At 41.4% G+C, this 18,274-nt stretch overlaps 1 protein-coding gene across 1 annotated transcript in view; it reads right to left on the bottom strand.

Moving 5' to 3' along the window:
• ryr3 (ryanodine receptor 3) overlaps window positions 1-18,274 on the bottom strand; it is a 133,819-nt gene that overhangs the window by 30,747 nt on the left and 84,798 nt on the right. The window contains exons 45-68 of the mRNA XM_069683579.1: window positions 17,670-17,805; window positions 16,552-16,735; window positions 14,367-14,469; window positions 13,883-14,003; window positions 11,475-11,644; window positions 9,794-10,014; window positions 8,390-8,480; window positions 7,963-8,103; window positions 7,171-7,334; window positions 6,077-6,155; window positions 5,748-5,837; window positions 5,235-5,378; window positions 4,270-4,332; window positions 4,040-4,115; window positions 3,821-3,944; window positions 3,602-3,717; window positions 3,439-3,506; window positions 3,225-3,346; window positions 2,926-2,975; window positions 2,780-2,840; window positions 2,443-2,681; window positions 1,306-1,387; window positions 365-495; window positions 144-262 (exon numbers count right to left, since the gene is read on the bottom strand). Coding sequence (XP_069539680.1) covers window positions 144-262; window positions 365-495; window positions 1,306-1,387; window positions 2,443-2,681; window positions 2,780-2,840; window positions 2,926-2,975; window positions 3,225-3,346; window positions 3,439-3,506; window positions 3,602-3,717; window positions 3,821-3,944; window positions 4,040-4,115; window positions 4,270-4,332; window positions 5,235-5,378; window positions 5,748-5,837; window positions 6,077-6,155; window positions 7,171-7,334; window positions 7,963-8,103; window positions 8,390-8,480; window positions 9,794-10,014; window positions 11,475-11,644; window positions 13,883-14,003; window positions 14,367-14,469; window positions 16,552-16,735; window positions 17,670-17,805 — 2,895 coding nt within the window. The remainder of the gene's footprint in view (window positions 1-143; window positions 263-364; window positions 496-1,305; window positions 1,388-2,442; window positions 2,682-2,779; window positions 2,841-2,925; window positions 2,976-3,224; window positions 3,347-3,438; window positions 3,507-3,601; window positions 3,718-3,820; window positions 3,945-4,039; window positions 4,116-4,269; window positions 4,333-5,234; window positions 5,379-5,747; window positions 5,838-6,076; window positions 6,156-7,170; window positions 7,335-7,962; window positions 8,104-8,389; window positions 8,481-9,793; window positions 10,015-11,474; window positions 11,645-13,882; window positions 14,004-14,366; window positions 14,470-16,551; window positions 16,736-17,669; window positions 17,806-18,274) is intronic.

An 18,274-nucleotide genomic window follows, 5' to 3' on the forward strand; every position in this document is an offset into this window, starting at 1 on the left:
TAAGTATTGCGCATGCATCAGGACAAGTGACATCGGAATTGATGGAGCAGAACCTGACACCTGACTCTATCTCCCCCTCACAGGGGTTAAGCAATAAATGAAGCTGTTTGTATGAATTCAAATGTCTCATCAGCCCTTCTGACCTGTGGCATGTCACTGTAGCGAGCGCCAGACTCCGAGACATCATTCACATCCTTCAGCAGCCTGTCAAGACGAGGCATCTCTGGACACATCTCCTCCACTGTGTCGGGCATACTCAGGACTAAAGAAGAAGAAAACATGAAGACAGTCTCGCTCACAGACTCATTGGTAAATACAAAGCAAGGTCAGAATATGGATAGTGATTGATCAGGTGGATGCTCACTGGCTCTCTCTCGGGGCGTCTTGGTGTTGAAAACAGAGAGCGGGTTGTAGGCGTTTAGATCCGCCTCCAGGAACGCCACAGGCATGGCTCCCACCAGGGTCGCCAGACTCTCCCCCAGCGCTGGAAGATGCCTGCAGATTAATATGAAAATACATACAGTGTAATATATAGAAGAAAAGGCAAACAGAATATAAACTTTGCATGGCAAAATGGCAAGTCTTCTTTTTGTTCTTAGAACTTTGCCTTGAGGTGCAAATCAATCATGTCAGGCTTACTGTTATCTTCAACATTTAATCTTTCATTGCCGCTGGACTCTCAGTGCACAGAGCCGCCACAAAGCACCACATGGCATCAGGATAAAAGGAGAGGTTGTTGTCGAACTTTTTCACTGGTTATTTTATAGCTTGAGTTGGTTCAAGGTGAGAAACAGCTTTGGGAGTTGTTACTGTCGCGTAAAAGCCAGTCAGGGAATAATGTCACAGAATTGTGGTTTTAATGAGGAAAATTTCGCAGCAGAAAGTATTTCTGTTGTGTCCCCTCCTGTGAGCTGTAAACCTTATTTTCCTTTAATCGTTTTTCATAAAATAAGATCGTTATCTTGTCTGGCTAAAGCCTAAACCACTGGTCTTCATTTTGTAACGCACATGAGGTACAACAAATCGTCCCGTGAGTTCTGACTGCTTCAGTCATGAAAGAGTTAATGAAAAAAGCTCAGCAGCTACATCCTAATTAACAGTGACACGCATAATGTAGTTTATTAATTGCTATTTCACACTTACTTGATACTTATTGCCATTAATCATACACATTTTAGTAAGCTTGCACTGCTACAGGAGTTACTTAAACTTAATGATCAAATAAACAGTGCTGCTCACGTGTAGAAGCAAAAGCCATTTTGCATCCTGCTGCATGGTGGGTGTAAAAGAAGTGTGGCCTCCTACCTCTCCACAAACACGTTCTTTCCTGTTCCCAGAGAGTAGAAACACGTCAAGATTCGATAGCAGGAGAGCTGAACGTCATCCACTGAAACAAAGAAAACGTTCATTACACATCAATTTTTAATCAAAGCAAACTGTTATTCAAAATGTCGGGTTTGTCTCTGCTGTGTTAATCTGTGTTTAAAGATTCTACAGAGAAATCTGAAAACTGTAGGCAGGGATGTGGATTTTTAGTACAGGAAGTGTTCTGGTTCCCGTTTGTGGTACGCTTCTAGTCCGAGTAATATTAACCAATCACGTATCAGCAGGCTGCGGTGTATGCAGGAAAAAACAGTCCGTGAGGCGTAATGCGACGTAATGACATCACAGCTCCCATCACAGCTCAGCGTCATCTGATAACCATTAAGCTTCTTATTTATCTCTATAAACATCTGCAGCAACTTTAAACAAACAAGCACAGTTTTCTTCGACTCTTGAGGACAGACCTGAGAAAGCTTCACTTTTACTTTTTACTAATCTGCATCATGATAAGTTAACTCATTTTTTACAGTGAAACTGAGACACAGTACAAACCGATGAATGGGTGCTCCTCCGGGGATGTAATGAACCAAGAAATTACACCGTTTATTTTGCTGAAATTCACTTCTTCATCTTCACTTTGATCTGAACACACGGACGCTTCTCAAGTTGCTAACAGGACTGTAAACAATGCAGCACCCAGAAAAGGAAGTCTTGGCTGGAAGTCGTTTATGGCTAACTGCTGGCTAAACCGGACACACCAAATATGTTCACCGTTGTCCCCAGAGGCTATATCGTCGTCAGACTATAACCGATGGGTTCCTAGATTGCTACTGTGTAAATGAAGGGATTCTGGGAGTTTATACAAGACCAAGTTGGGCACAATGTAAAGGACTAAATTCAAAATCAACATCTCCAATTTATTGTACTTTATAGGATGTCATTTAATTCTGTTTTCCTTTAGCAAAGAATGTAGTGAAACCGTGACATGACTGACTAATAAGTGTGTACCTGAGATCTGAACTTTGTATCATTGCTGATTCTGTGACTTATTTTATCTAGTAGTGTTTTTTCTGTCTTAAAAAACTGCAGTAAAAGGTTGTTATGGAAACAGAAACTCACACAGCAGATCCACTCCAAACTCATATGTCCTGATGTGCTCGAACAGGGCGGTGAGGATGGGCAGAAGCGCTACAGTCACATAGTTGATGCTCTGGGTGACGCTCTTCATCTGAGCACGTGACTGCATGAACTTCCCCAGTTTTAGCATCTCCAGCAGCTTCTCCAGGTCCTCCGCAGCGTTCTCAAAGAAAGTCCTGAACCCGGCTTTGACCAGCTCGGCACCAGACTTCATCACCGTTCTGAGAGAGGGGAGGGAACACAAGGGCTAATGTGCATGCACAGGACTTAATTGGGTTTAGGGACCTCTGTGCAGGTACAGACAACAACGTGTGCTTACCTGGTGTCCAGCGAGTGAGTGAGGATGTGCAGACAGCTCACCATCATTGCAGAATCACTTCCTGTGAGAGAAACATTTACTGTAGATGTGGAAGGAGATTCAAAAAGAAGAGGCACACAAGCAAACGGAGGCAATGGCAGCCTTACCGAAGAGAGAAATCCTGTGTCTGACAAGAGCTGCCAGTTTACAGAACAGGCTGAAAAAGAAAGACGGTAAGAAGAGAATAAAAGAAAAAGCTTCAGAGAGAACAAAGAAGAGCTGGAAAAAGCAAAAGTGGGAAAAGAAATAAGAGAGAAAATAGAGAATAATAACAACAAGAGAAATTGGCACTGTTTTCACTGAGATAAAAGGGAGGTTTTTACATATGGAAATTAAAACACCACAGGAGCAAAAACTTGAATAAAAATGCAGAGTACACAGATCACGCATTGCTTCTGCACAGTACCTGGTGACCATCTCCTTCTCTTTGTTGGAGGCACAGCCGCAGCTGCTCAGGTTCTTGCTGGGCGTGGACAGGAAGTAGAGACAGTGGTTCTTTAAAGTTTGATCTGTCAGAGGAAGCAACACCTGGAGAAAGGAAATGCAGCCATGAGACTCAAACCTCAACAAAGTAAAATAAACTCGTGAAGATTTTTAGTAGTTTTTTTGGACTTCTCGACCTTTGCAAAGAATTTGATTTCCTGGTCATGAGGTGATTTGTCCGTCTTCCCACTGGTGGCCATTGCCTCTGGATTTACAACAGATATGAAGGTCAGTGTTATGTAAGAGGTCTGAATCAGTGCAAAGCACCTCTTAGCTGTGTGAAAGAAGCCTCACACTCACCAAGATGAGCAATGAACTCCTGAGCAGAGTCGACGTACTTCAGCAGCCTCTTGAGGAACTTGAAGGAAAAACGTTTCTCCATAGATGACGACTCCTGCTCCATGTCCTTCAGACCTCTGTCAGACAAAAGGATCATAAAAAAAGAAAGATACACATTGGCCTAAAGTAAACTTTAAAAACATCTTCAATGAAGGGAAAACTGGAGTAAAAGGAGGTAACCTTGTGATCACATAGCCGCTGATCTGCAGAAACTTGAAGAGCTCCTGGGCCTTCTCTCTGTCTCTGTACTTCTCTTTAGCTGTCAGGGTGTCATAGGGTACCAGCAGCGGGTGGGTCCCTCCTCCTGGTTTGTCAAATCAAATTCAAACATCACCTTTAACACATTTTACACAAGACAGCAGTCAGAAGCAAAAAAAATTCAAACTGCGCTAAACACACCTTTGCTAACGAGTTCAGTTTTCTTCTTCTTGGCCCAGATGTTGTGGTAATTTTCTGCAACCACCTCCACCATGCCCTGCAGAGATGCACAAGTCATCAAATCTGAACAATCGGGCTTGAGTAACGAAGAAAATTCTGCACACACTGTACATTCAAATATCTTTCTTCTGAGATTAGAGTATATGTTACACTTTTTTTTTATCAAGTTTAAAAAGTCGAATAAAACCGACCTGTAATTCTCTAGACAAAGTGACGTTGTGCAGGTCCATCGGAGCAGGACTGAATCCATTGATCTACAAAGACAGAAAGAAACAATACAACAGAACTGTATTTGAATATTAAAGACAATCAATGCATCTGTTTTATTCTGGAGAATAGTTACAGAATTACAGAAATAAGGTGTATGTTTTTCCACAGTTCCATTTATTGTTAGGAAATATTTTTACTTGTAGATCCAGGTCTTACTTCATGATATGAACTTCATAATATATACGAGTATATTCCTGAAATTTGTGACAGTTACTGATAGTGTTGGACTTGAAAGGGATCTTTACTGAAGGCAACAAGATTAAACATTGTTAATTTAGCAGTAAACATGTTTCTTACGAGTAATAAAGTTAACATTATGATATAAAAATGAACAAATACTTTTACAGTGGGTCAAAACATGAAGGCAAATTAGCTACATTATACTCAGTTTAGCCAACGACAGTCTGACTTTTGAGCTGTCCACAGCGCCGACTGAAAAATTAACAAACACTCTTTCCTGTTGTCTTTGTTGACTTAAGTAGCAGCTTCTTCTTAGTCTCAGACATCACTCATTCTTTCTTAGTGTTTACGTTGCTCATTAACTTGTCGTAACATGTGACAACATAACTGTGTTTCTATGATAAATGGAGCCTGATGTCAAAGTGATACCATTAATGACACAAGCCATTAGCTGTGTTGCTTTGCGTTTATTATCCTTGCAGGGCAAAGGAGTGCTCCTCCTATTTAATGTTTTAATGGGGACGCATTATAAATTATCTGCAACACACAATGCAGAAACAACACGGCAAAAGCTGAGGCGACTTAACACAGACGACAAAAAAGAGAATCTTCTGAGTTATGTCCGACAGCACGATTGTAAATACTTGCCTAATCACGTATCATCCTCTTTTTGTTTGGTAATACTTTTTGACATGAAGGGTGTTACCTGCGAGTCAGAGATCTTTCTTTGTTTTTCGCTCTCTCGTTGTTGGAACATGGCTTCTCCCTCCTTGGTCCTCTCAATGTTCCAGTTCATCGCCAGCATGCTCTTCAACGACTCCTTCACTGGCCAGCGGTACGTTTCTCTCTCCTACATATCAAACACACAAACATGTTTACACTTTATGACATAACAATACTATACAGGAATATTTCCTCCTTCCCATTTTCTCATCTAGAACAAACTTTTCTTTAAATTTTCTAAAGAATGTATAATTCTAGGTTATTTTCATGTTGGAGTTTTATGTTAATTAATAGTGAGGCAAAGGCAAAGAAGTATAGGGCTTTTAAGTAAGTTCACCCTGACTGTATAAATGGTCTTTTGAAGCTTAACCTCATTAAGGTTGTCAAACATTTACATTACCTTCGATAAGGAAAACAAAAACACATCATTACACTGTTGCAAACAAAAACCTTCTCAAGACTTCTTTAAACTGTGTGTGTAGCAGTGTGTGTGTACCTTCTCGCTCAGAGATTTGTAAGGCTTCAGCAGTGGATGGGATTTGGCCTGCTCATCCAAACTGTCTCCATGTTTCCAGCCTGCTGACACCTGCAACAATGTAGAGTGCAATTCAGGTTCAGAACGCAGCCGTAGGAATAATAATAATAATAATGATAAACTGCATACTATTTAAGACAATGTTATATCGAATGAAAATGAAATGGTTATATTTCTAAACAATTTCTCCTGAGCTTTTAATGTGCGTCTATTCTTCTTGCAAATGGCATTAAATCAAATGTAAGCAGAAATCAGTCGGAAAATACTGAAAGCACATAAAAAGGACAAACCTTCTCTGAGGACCACTTGTCATGGGAATGCTCTGCATATTTGTTGGCAATGTAATCAAGTTTTTCAGGAAGGGAGATACTAGAAAGTGGAGACAATGTTTAAATATCTGTTATTTGAAAGTGAATCTTATGTTATGAGAAAACACACTAAGAATGGATTGCATCCGCTGACGGCACCACCCCGCTATCTGCCCAGTCTAAAGGTCCGATTCACAAAGCAAATTGCACAGATGGTATTCAAGCGCAAACACGTCCATAAAGTTTCACAGATCCGTGCAGTTTGCTCTTGTTTTGTGTCTGATTGTGGAGAGAAGCTGTCTGCACCTCCACTATCTGCTGCGCGGTGCTTGAACGTACACTGACGGATCTCAACTCCATGCACAGATGGATGATGAGCAGGGAGAGGAGGGGGCAGCTCTTTTAACAGTTTATTGTAAAGTCAAGACTCGACAGGTGTTTACTAGTTTAACTGTCTGTAACGCAGCTTCATTTTTTTAAACTAGCGGCCATATAATAATCCCCGTCATGCGTAACGCCTCCAGACCGTCTACACACGTGGTCAATGTGTGCCCGTGTGCCAGGGTTGAGCCTCGCACAGCCCCGGACTGATTGGTCTCCCGATTATAATAATAATGACAATATATTATTAACAGAATGTATTTATAAACAAATACATTTATTGATCACACAAAAGGTTGAATTATCATCATGTTCACTGTAAACACTGCGCCACAGTTACCACCAGCTCTCTGCAGTAATATTTTTAGGGGCCAAATTTATCTGGGGCCCTGAGTGTCTGCATAATGACTCAGTTAAATACGTTCAAATGGCACCAGAGCACAGAGACGCGGCTTGCTCTGCAGTGCACTTTGGGGTTCATTCAACCCTCTGCGTGTGCTTCGAGAATGAGGCGGAGTCTTTTTGGGGCATTTGGGCACAAAAAGCTGCACAATCCTTTCGTGCATTAAATGTTTATTTTAAAACAATGTTGCTAAAACAGCACATCAGTTATAGATGTAAGATTAATTTCAAAATTGTGCTTTTAAATCTCATCGACTAAAGGAGAGTTGTAGGTGTTTTTTTCAACCACTCACTTGGCAGTGTTGATTGGTTTGGGATCAAAGTTGCCCTGTGCGTCCACTGATGCTTGTTTCTCCAGTGTTGTTCCAAGACTGGCATCTATAAAGTCTGGAGGCAGAGCTCCAGCGATGGCACACAGGCAAGAGTTGGCCATTTTGAAAAGTTCAGAATCATACTTCTACAGAGGAGACAGACACGGCAGGAGGCAGGGGTTACAAACTGGTTTCACATCATGTTATCTGAAATGAAGACATGTCTATGTAGATACAAGACGGACAAACTGAGCAGAACAGAGTGAGGGGGAAAAAAAGAGAAGAGGAAACATGAAAGACAGAGAGAGGGAGAAGTCTGCGCCGACCGATGGCCTGTCACAGGCTGATAAATGATTCATCTGTTTTGGCTTCGCCTCAGCTGCACTGCTCACAAGCACTTCATTGAGCTTTCACTTCACTACCTCTGACTACCAAGAACTTTTCTCTCATGAGACCAACATTCAGGTGTTGAAAATTCAAGATTTTTCTCCAAAACAACAGCAACAAACAGAAGGAAGCTGCATGAAAGCAAACACTGCTTGAATACTAAACATGTATTTATGCAGCAGAGAGGGAGTTTAGGAAAATACTGCCTTGTCTCCTGACACGTCTGATTTATTTTCACAGATAGAACATGAGCAAGAAAAGTAGATAAAGAAAATACAGAGATGTATTACAGCTTTCCCAAATAATAATAAATAACCACTTGTTCTGTTCACATACTTCCAGATTATCTTAGCAAATATATCTACACAGCACAGGTTGCGGTTGTACCTTATTAGAAAGGGAGTCAAAGATTCCCCAGAAGAGTTTCTTGGTGAGGAGGAGCTCCTCCTCGGAGGCGATGCCAAAGCTGCCCATGCCAGAAGGCAGGCAGTAGTACTTCCAGTTCTGCTCGTAGTGGTTGGTCAGAAGCTGGAGAACATGGAAACAACATAAAGATTAAACATGTTTGCACAGTAATGACCCATGAGTACACATTATACAGTATAACATGATTATAGATTAACATACATGATGTTAACACAATGTCACCTGAGGGAAAGAAACAAAATGTCAGGGTTTTTAACACAGCTAGAAAGGAAGACAAATGTGTTGTGAAATACAGGATGCCTCTGATTGCTCGGTATAATTATACCTCAACTCTTTCAACTAATACATCAAGCACATTGATGAAAACAACCTGCATGCAGTGACTCACCCGGAGAGGTATCTTGCAGTATTCAGAGAGCATGGGAACGTCAAACACCAGCCGTCTGAGCAGCTGCTGCATCATGGAGGGACGCAGGTGCCTGTAACATGAACAGATATTTACATATACATCCAAAAATACTAAAACTTTAACTTCTTCTACTGTACAAAGGAAAACTGATCGGTAATGTGACCTTTACTATGTGGCAGACAAATACTGCATGCAGCAAGCTGCATGACATGAGGTCAATCGAGGTGAAACTCTCTGTCAAAGACATCCAAAATGGCTGCCAACATTATGTGGTTAAAATCCTTAATTAACAGTGTGATCATTCTGTAATACAAAGTAGGCTGTTAATACAGAGAATGTTGTGATGCTAAATCTGGTTTCTATAGAGCTAAAGTGAGGATATGCCAATCGCAGTATTACTCTGTGTTGCAAATGTTACACATTATGTGCCATAACAGGAAAAACAATGCAGGGCTATTTAAAATATAATTTTTGCGGAGCCCCTTAAAGGAGCAATTTGCCCCTGGAAAAAGCCACTGTCAGTCAAAGCTGGTGTTCTCTGTAATCGATAAAAGCAATAATATTTGAAATTGGCGCCATAGCTGTGGAGAAAGTTGTACAAACAGTTCGTAGTTCTACATTCCTACAACACCCAACATGCATTGCGCCCCTCCCTCTAAAAGGAACGGCCCAGCGATAGACGCTGGAGTGAAATACTACCGTTTCACTGCAGGCAATGGCTCAGAGCGGTACAGAATCTAAAATACGACGAGAATATACCGGTGGATCGTCTAAAAAATCTTCAGGTCTGCAGTCTACATTTCAAACCTGACGATTCTGAACGAGACATGACATCAGAGGCGGGTGTCCTAGATTGAGGAAGTGTAGTTTAACAAGCTCTCTGGCCTCCACCAGATGACGTGTTTTACGTCGTCTGGTTGAGGTTTTCCAGGGTCCATTGGAGAAGCGGATAGCGTCCTCCAAAGGCACAGAGCCCTTTTTTGCATTTTTTTCCCCTTAATGCCATTAGCTCCCCATAATAGCATGATAGGACTGAGGTTGAAAATCGGCAAACTGGCCCTTTAAGGTCATATTCTTCATCTTGTACCCCCAAGATAAAAATGTTGTGTATAAAAGATAATAGAAAGACAGGACTTTAGGGGCTCTGTGCTTATCACATTATTTGGATCTTAAAGTGCTAAATCTAGTTTCATTGCATCCTGCAGTCTGTGATTTATGGTAAATAAACTTCCTTAATGGGAACACTGGGTTGTTTAATATGTGTTGCACTCAGGCCCTTTGACAGCAGCATTGTTTGTAAAGCTAACACGGTGCAGTCTCTGTAAACCTCCAGCCTTTATTTAATAACTTCACTGAGCTGTGTCTAAACAAAGCTCTGCTTACTTGCAGATAGCCAGCAGACACTCCTCGATGGCGTCCCTCTGGGCTTTGGTGAGCGAGCGGCCTTTGGACAGCCGGTAGATGGTCTGCAGCGTGGAGTCAATCAGCTGTGCGTAGTGCTCAGTGCCAGCAAAGAGAGCAGCACAGCGGGTCAGCAGAGGCAGCAGGGCTGAGCCGATGTACCTGTTCATGGCCAGCGCCTTCTCAGTGGTGCTCAACACCTCCTGAGGGGCAGGGAGAAACACATATTTCAAGATGAGTAGAAAGTTGGAGAGAAATAGGCTCCTGACATTCTCATGTAAAAAAAAAAAAAAAAAATATAGGGAAAGTAGAAAAATATTTTTCCCTGATGTCACAGTTAGAAATCATTTGAATCATTCAATGAGGTTTGAAAGGGGCACTGACTGAATGAAAATACTTTTTTAAAAGTTTCTGTAGCTCGTTAAATGTGATTTCATGTTGGTGACAGGTGTTGATGCAAACAATCTCTGGTGGAAACTCCTTTTAAATTTTAGCTGCATTTAGGTCAGGAGTAACGAACCCACTAAAGACTTGGGATAGAGTTAAGTGGAACATTCATGATTTTAATCTCAATATCTTAAACTGCAACACAAATCAGAGAAGTTTCTAAATGACAGTCTGGGTCCCTTTAAAGACAGGGTATTATGCTGTTTCACATTGAAGACATGTATATAATGTTACAATGTTGGATTTCCAGACTAAACGTGGGTGAAGTTTCAAATCTGTAGGTAAAAGTATGTTGGAGTAATCCCCAGGCTTCTCAGCTCAGTCTGCAGGCTGCCGTGAATGCCAGGTTTCAGACACTTTGTGACGTCACAAAGTGCAGCCTCAGCAGGCTTCAAAGAGCTGACCAATCAGAAGAAAGCGGGCTTGTAGGGGTGGGGTTTCTTAAAGGGACAGAGCTGACTGAGTTGTTTCAGGCAGAGGCTGTATGAGGGCCTGCACAGAGCACCAGTGTGAGAAAAATGAGGAGTTTTTGTAATTGTAAATTATGCTAAGCTACTCCACACGTATCACAGAGCAAAATATGATGCTTGCAGTTAACATAAAACCCCCTTTAAGTAATATGTTGAATCAGATGAGGTCAGTCTGCTAAAACAGCCCTCCATCACATCGAAATTGTTATTAACAAACCCAATATATTCGCTGCACAAAAATCCCATTGGATCACTGAGTCCATCTGATGTCAAAGATCCAGTTTTAAACTAATTTGAACAATATTATATTTGAGCAGCGACTAAGGACAGAATTGTCACATTTTGCTGCAGTACAGAGTTCTGTTTCTGCAAATACAAAGTGTATATGACAATTTGAATACTGAACAAATGACTCAGTGTCATGAGGATGAGCAGATGTTTCTAACCAAACGACTTAACCAATAATTCTGTTGATGTTTCTGCAAACTCAGAGGTAGTTATGAGAAGACTTTGTTCTGGTTTAAATAATGAATCAGTGTTCATGTTAGCTGAGATTATCTGCTTCGATCACATCTAATGAGCAAACTCAAACTTAACTTAGTGCAGTGAAACTAAAGCTGAATGTAAAAAAAAAAGATAATTTAGTCTGCATTTGATCTAAAAGTTTTCATGTAGGAAACACAGACACAAATGTCTGCAGCTGAAGGTGAATGCTTGCTCAGGATACGTGATTTTCTCTCACTCACCGTGTCCAGAGAGGCAGAGGCTCGCAGGTCAGGCAGGAAGCCGACCTCCAACATCTGGAGCAGGAAGCTCTGGTCCTTGATGCTGTAAACTCTTTCCAGGAAGAGCACCATGGAGGCCTTGTGGTCCGGACAGAAACAGGCAGACATGTCGGGCTCTGTCACTGAGCCGTCTGAAGGTTAAACACATTTAAAGGGGGAGAAAAGTTTCAGATTTATGTGCCATTGTTATCAGACTACACACTTTGTATAGATTGTATTTATTTCCATTTATTTTCACTCATATTCTGGACTGTTCCAGAATCAATTCTGAAGAAGACCAAAGATTTTGTTTTTTGAAGAAAAAGATACTTAAAATAAAAATAATGGTGGACGGAGAGAATCCAGGAAAAGGCTCAGAGAGGAACACAAGAGCTTGACTAACAAAAGCTAAACCTGTAAAGAAGCAATTCGCCCCTGGAAAAAGCCACTGTCAGTCAAAGCTGGTGTTCTCTATAATCGATAGAAGCAATAATATTTGAAATTGGCGCCACAGCTGTGGAGAAAGCTGTGGTTTCACAAATTCTGCATTCCTACAACACCCAGCATGCATTGCACCTGTCCCTCTGAAAGAACGGCCCAGCGAGAGATGCTGGAGTGAAATACTACCGTTTAGCTGCAGGCAATGGCTCAGAGCGGTACAGACTCTGAAATACGATGAGAATATACCGGTGGATCGTCCAAAAAATCTTCAGGTCTGCATTTCAAACCTGACGATTTTGAATGAGACATGACATCGGAGGCAAGGTGTAGTTTAGCAAGCTCCCTGGCCTCCGCCAGATGACAGAGGTTTTTTGCAGGGCCCATTGGAGAAGTGGATAGCGTCCTCCAAAGGCACAGAGACACATTTTTTTCCTACCATGATGGCATTACCTCCCCATAAAAGCATGATAGGACTGAGGTTGAAAATCAGTGAACTGGCCCTTTAAGTAAAGCCTTGAATGACACAAACCAAAGAAGACCAAAGAAGAAGAAGAACACCAAAAGAAGTAATATTAAAGAAAAACAATGACAATGACGGTAAAAGTGTTTAACCTTAAAGTATTTCAGACAAGATAAGCAGTAAAATCTTGTGCATTCAGTCATTTAAGACGCAGCTTGCTTCCTTATTAAAAAATGCCACAAAGAAAAATCACACATGAAGTTCTCTATGTATTGCTGCTGAGGATAGCTCATTTTTTCAACAAATTAAAAGCTAGGCAGAATCTTAAAGGTGCTACAGACACCCTGTGGGCACAAATTTCCTTCCCATTTAAAACACAGAGAGGTATGACACACTCCCTTATAGAATAAACCTCCAGCTGGCAGAGCTGACATGATTTTCGAACTGCTGAGATAAGAAATTATTTCAGTTTTCTTGATCTGGCTGCGTGACTCACTGTACATACCAGCCAAATCAACACTTAGTAGGCAGTAATGTGGCATGTTAGTTCAGCAGGCACTAAAGAATTAGGTCTGATATACTGCAGCCTGTGTTTGTGTGCACAGTTTAAATCATCAGAGTGCTGAGGGAGACCACTGTCAGCCTTGAATCAAGTCCAAAGAACGTTGTTCTGCCTCAGTTGGATATTTTTCTGTCACGTTTGGCTGCTATTAGTTTTGTTCCCCTCTACACATTTAAACCCGTTCTTGATGCCGCACCTGGTCAGTTTCATTTATTTATGTTTGTCAACTGTCAACATCTTCATGCCTGACTTTATGTGGCAAATAAACATCCATCCATCATCTATACCGCTTATCCTGTTCAGGGTTGAGGGGGGGGTTCTGGAGCCAATCCCAGCTGTCATTGTGCGAGAGGCGGGGCTACACCCTGGAATGATCGCCAGTCAATCACAGGGCTGACACATGAGCCCTTTTTACACTGCCAGTTCAAGGTGGAATTATTCCGCCTCTGTAATGTTCCGTCTTCTATGTAAAACGCACGGAGGCGGAATGGTGGGGCGAAGTCGTTCCGCCTCTGAGCCGGTATCGGAGTTAGTAACAGGGACGAAACGTCGTCTGTGTAAACAGCAGAGATGGCAGGGCGGAACAGCGCTGTGTGTGCGCATTGGAAGCACGCACTGTTTGTGTACACCTCACGCACGTTCTGCTTCCGCAACGCCAGGATGCAATGTAAACAAAACAAACTGGAGCAGCTTTGTGCCGGCGTTGCTTGGTCCAATGTAAAATGGCGAGGGCTGCACGACGGCGGAGCTTCATTACAGCGCTGAGGCGGAACCCCATTATAAAAAGGGCTATAGAGACAGAAAACCTTTCATGCTTATATTCACACCTACTGGCAATTTGAGATTCCTTAATTAACATAATGAGCATGTCTTTGAACTGTGGGAGGAAGCTGGGCTAATAAATACCAGCCGTCAAAATCAACATACCTTTGTTAACCACTGGCATTTTGAGTGGGATGCTGATGATGCCCACCAGGTCTACAGTGGGAACCAGAGAGCGCAGGATGGCTCGGATACGGAGCGCCTCGCCTTTACCAGCATTAATGAGCTGTGAGAGATGAAAAGAGGAAATATTCAACTTGCAGCTGAGTTGGTTTGTTTATTGGATCTTGAAAATATGAAAGTGAGTCTGTGCAGGATGGAAAAGCATTTAGTGATTGAACTATTTAATGAATTTGTGGTGGAAAATATAACTGATAAGGGAGAAGGAACCTGCTCCACCAATGCAAAATAAGGACTAGGTCATTCTGATTATTTATGTCTTTTTATAACAATGGATAAACAAATATCAAAATTATTCTAATAATTAATGTAAAGCTTGTAATGAACCAGGTTTAGGCCACACTTAAGTTGCTGTTCATGAGTATACAGTGTCTTAATCCTAACATCAGGTTGTTGTGTAGAGACTCACATGCATCTCTGGAGCGCAGCGTCCCAGCAGGTCGATGAGAGCCGAGTAGAAGGACATGATGGCGTTGCCCATGTGAATGACTTCTCCTTCTTCCTCACCAGAGCTGAACAAACGAACACAAACATGACTCTGTCACTGTGACAACAGACTTAGAAATGCTGCAAACCTTCCAAGAAAACTAAGACGATAAACTAGATTCTGCAAGATGTCATGTGGGTCATTTTGTAAGCATATAAACGCATACATTAACCCCCTAAAGGCCACTATGTGATACATATTGATTCTGACCCACCTCCCAATCCCTCTCTTCACTTCACACAATAAAGGCCTTCCTCCATTAAGATGCAGCCAGTGTATCACAGCCTTTGCATACTGATGTGAGCAGTCTGGTACAAACACTTCTTACAAACAGCCGAGAGCTTTGATCAATGTCAAACCTGCTGCATTTGTTTCCCTTAAACCTCTAACTACACAGGCATCGCTGTTTAAAGTCTATATGTGAAAGGGATGTTTTAAAATCTCTTTGATTCAGGTATGCAAGGCTCACTTAAAATGTCACATGCATTAGTAGTTCCACTTATGCACATCAATTTCGATTGTTTTTCTGTAAGCTTGTAAAAAATGTATTGTATGTTGAAAAAAGACACGATAAGGCAGATTGCTGCGCAACACATAGTTCAAGAAGATTCCTGACACAAGTTGATTTTCACTGGAAATCACATCAGCAGTTGTTCTTCCATTTGTTTTATTTTGGATCTTGATAATGGAAAAGATAGATAGAGATGATTTGCATTGTTGCAACCGTTACAGGGACAGTTGAAGGTCCTCCTGTGTCATTCATAAATGTATTTTGCCCCCTCCAGTAAAAATCCAGTGTTTAACCTTGTAAACATCTCCATGAGGTGTTCTTCATGTGCTACAAGACATATCAGGGACAACATCAGCAGTCGTCTCCATGGCTGGGCCTGTCTGCTTTTAAACTGCAGTGTACCGAGGACAGGCTGAACAACACGTTTTCAGATTGGCAGGTTTGAGACGTCACAAACCTAAGGAGCCAATCCCGTTAATGGATGGGGTGATGCTATGCATATCATTATGTGCAACCCATGGCAACCACTTCAGCGATGCGCGAGCCAGCTGTAACAGTCATCGTAATTTTTGCAAACTCACTACTAACGCTAACGTTACCGCTACTAATGACTACATTTCAAGCTAGCTAAGTTTCAACAAGTTGCCACTAAATGATGGCAGAGACGTGTTTTGTTTTTGCGAACAGGAGGGAGTTGGTAATTTGCATAGTGGGCGAGGACTATGCAGATTCAGGAGAAAAAACATGTCACAAGACACAATTTATTATTTCAAGCAGAGCATTTTATATGTCTTAAAACATGACTGGAGCTGCTCTTTAATTTACTCGAATGCTTGAGCTTCACTGTGCAGAATGACAGTTGACTCGAGAAGTTTTCACATTAACTTGCTGAAGTTTCTCAGTTAAAAGGCATGAACCTTTAGATCATGACTGGAACGCAATTATAGTCCAATATGCAAACTTGAACCCTCCTGTGCACAATGCTAAGAGGCTTTTCAGTGAAGTAGAATAAAGCAATTAAAGTTGTGAAAGGAGTCACATTTGTATATTGTATGAGGGTGAGTCAGTAGAGGTTCTTTGTGTTGAACTATTTTGTGTTACTGCTTAAAACAGAGTATTTTTATACGCCTTTACACACGCCAGAGGGGAACAAAAATCTTATCTGACATGGTTAAATAAAAAAGATCCATGAGTGATTCTCCTGTCTGGCGCCTCGTTCAATTAAATCAGATGATAAAACTTCACATTAACATTTAGAGTAATAAACTCCTTTTCTTTCCGGTTCCTTTATGCAGGCGTTACAAAGAGGCAAACTTGAATCCCTTCCCAGTAATGGATGAACAATACATCAAATTCACACTGATACAGCACCATTAAGAAGTGTATTAACTAAGAGTAATGGTGGTTTAGCAGAGCTTAGAAAAACACTGCAGATTCTAATTAAATGTAACAATTCACCACAGATAATGGGGCCTTCATCACCAGCTTTTGAGCCACTCAGTAGGTTTTTAGTGCCTCATGATCTAAACTCTGATTAAAAAGCTTTTTAACCCTGACTAGGTCTGAATAATGTAACAAACTGATTTGGATTCCTACCCAGTGTTGACCACAGCCTGGTCCTGGGGCAGGTCCAGGGCCGGATCCTCAGAGATCTTGATGGCCTCCTTCATGCCGGCCAGCAGACCCTGACCTCCCTCTCCCCTCAGGGCGGGGCCGAAACACTCCGGACGTCTGATCAGCAGCTTCACCACCAGGTTGGCATTTTCCTCCACGCTCTCACCTTGTAAACAAACACAGCAGGAAAATGGACATGGATCAATACGTGAAGATTTATATTTTCCAAAGGAAAATGTCAGAGTTGGCTAAAGGTCTTGTTTATTGCCTTCCCAAAGGATTGTTTTCTTAAACCAGGGAAAGCTGTGATTTTTCATCTAACATGCCTGTCAAACAAAAAGAGTGTATACAGATCACTCACACAAATAACATGTCCTCGCAATTACAGCTTCCTTTTACAGCACATTGCATCCACCAGCTGTTGACTGATGCTGTCACAGTCACAAGAAAAACATTTGATACAGTCACAAAATGGACCTAAAGAGACCCCTTACTCCAGCAGACGCTGCTTCGACACGTTGCCATGACAACAGCGAGAGTTACTAAGCTTACCTTTTGTCCTCATTAATAACTATTTGAAATAAGATAGATTCTCAATGACTGCAACAGAGGTGAAATATTATTATTTTGTCGTGTCATATGTATTATATTAGGCTATTTCCTTTGTTGTGTTTGTCCTGGTTTTTAAAGGTTTTGTCGTCGGTCATGTGACCATGCTGCACGCGGGCCAGGTGCAGCAGGTTGAAGCGGCAACTCTTTGTCATGACTGTCTTTTGTTTTGCTTTTCTGTTGGTCTGCCAGGTGAACATGGTAACTATTAAGTTAATTTAACTTGTTAATTCACTGTTTAACTTTATTTGTAAGAAAATACGCAAGAGTCACAGTGTTTGTTTCAATGTTATTTTAAGCTAAATGTCTGAAATTGTCTTGTTTGGTTTGTAGTTTTCACAGTGTTTATGAGTCTTCTGTGAAGATTGTCAACATCAATAAAGACCAGCAGTTATAACTAGAGCTCGATAATGAACAAGAAGTCCAAAATGGGTCTTTAAAAGGAAACTTTAAAGACATAACCTCCATGCACTCGGTGGAAATCAACATACCGTTGCAGAAGACGGCGAACCTCAAGAAGGACAGGTAGCGCTCTCCTTCTATGGGGTTCCAGCCGAGGTCAGGGTAACCCTTAGCGACCAGCATGGCACAACTCTGAAGACCACAGCCTGCCAGGTATGTCACCACCTACACACACACGCACACATTATTGTACCGCTTCTAGGTAACATAAAAGTACAACATCTCAGTGATTCATTCTAAAACACAAGAAACAGTGATCATAATTTGAATACTGTAACACTTATGGATATAATGCTATCAAGAGTAATATCATCCGACTGTCCCAGAACATGTGTAAATGCACTAAAAGGTTGTTTCAGTGCATGTAGCCTACATAAACCTGATGTGCTCTTATTACAAAATATCTGGTTCTCTCATCTCAGCAAGTGACATGTTATTTGATTTACAATCCACAGTTTTACAGAGCCTGAAATACTTTTATAGACCAAAGTAAATCTATCATATTACAGGTTCATCTGCTGCAGCATCTCTCCAACTAAACAGATTATAAACACTGGGTGGAAATCTAATCGGCATGTAACCACGAGCTGCACTGCTTTAAAACTGATTTATGGCATAGCCGTGTTGTGTCTAT

The sequence above is a fragment of the Semicossyphus pulcher genome, unplaced genomic scaffold (assembly GCF_022749685.1).
Source record: "Semicossyphus pulcher isolate SPU_LCO1_2020_fin unplaced genomic scaffold, fSemPul1.0.p SCAF_11, whole genome shotgun sequence".
Lineage (NCBI taxonomy): Eukaryota > Metazoa > Chordata > Actinopteri > Labriformes > Labridae > Semicossyphus > Semicossyphus pulcher.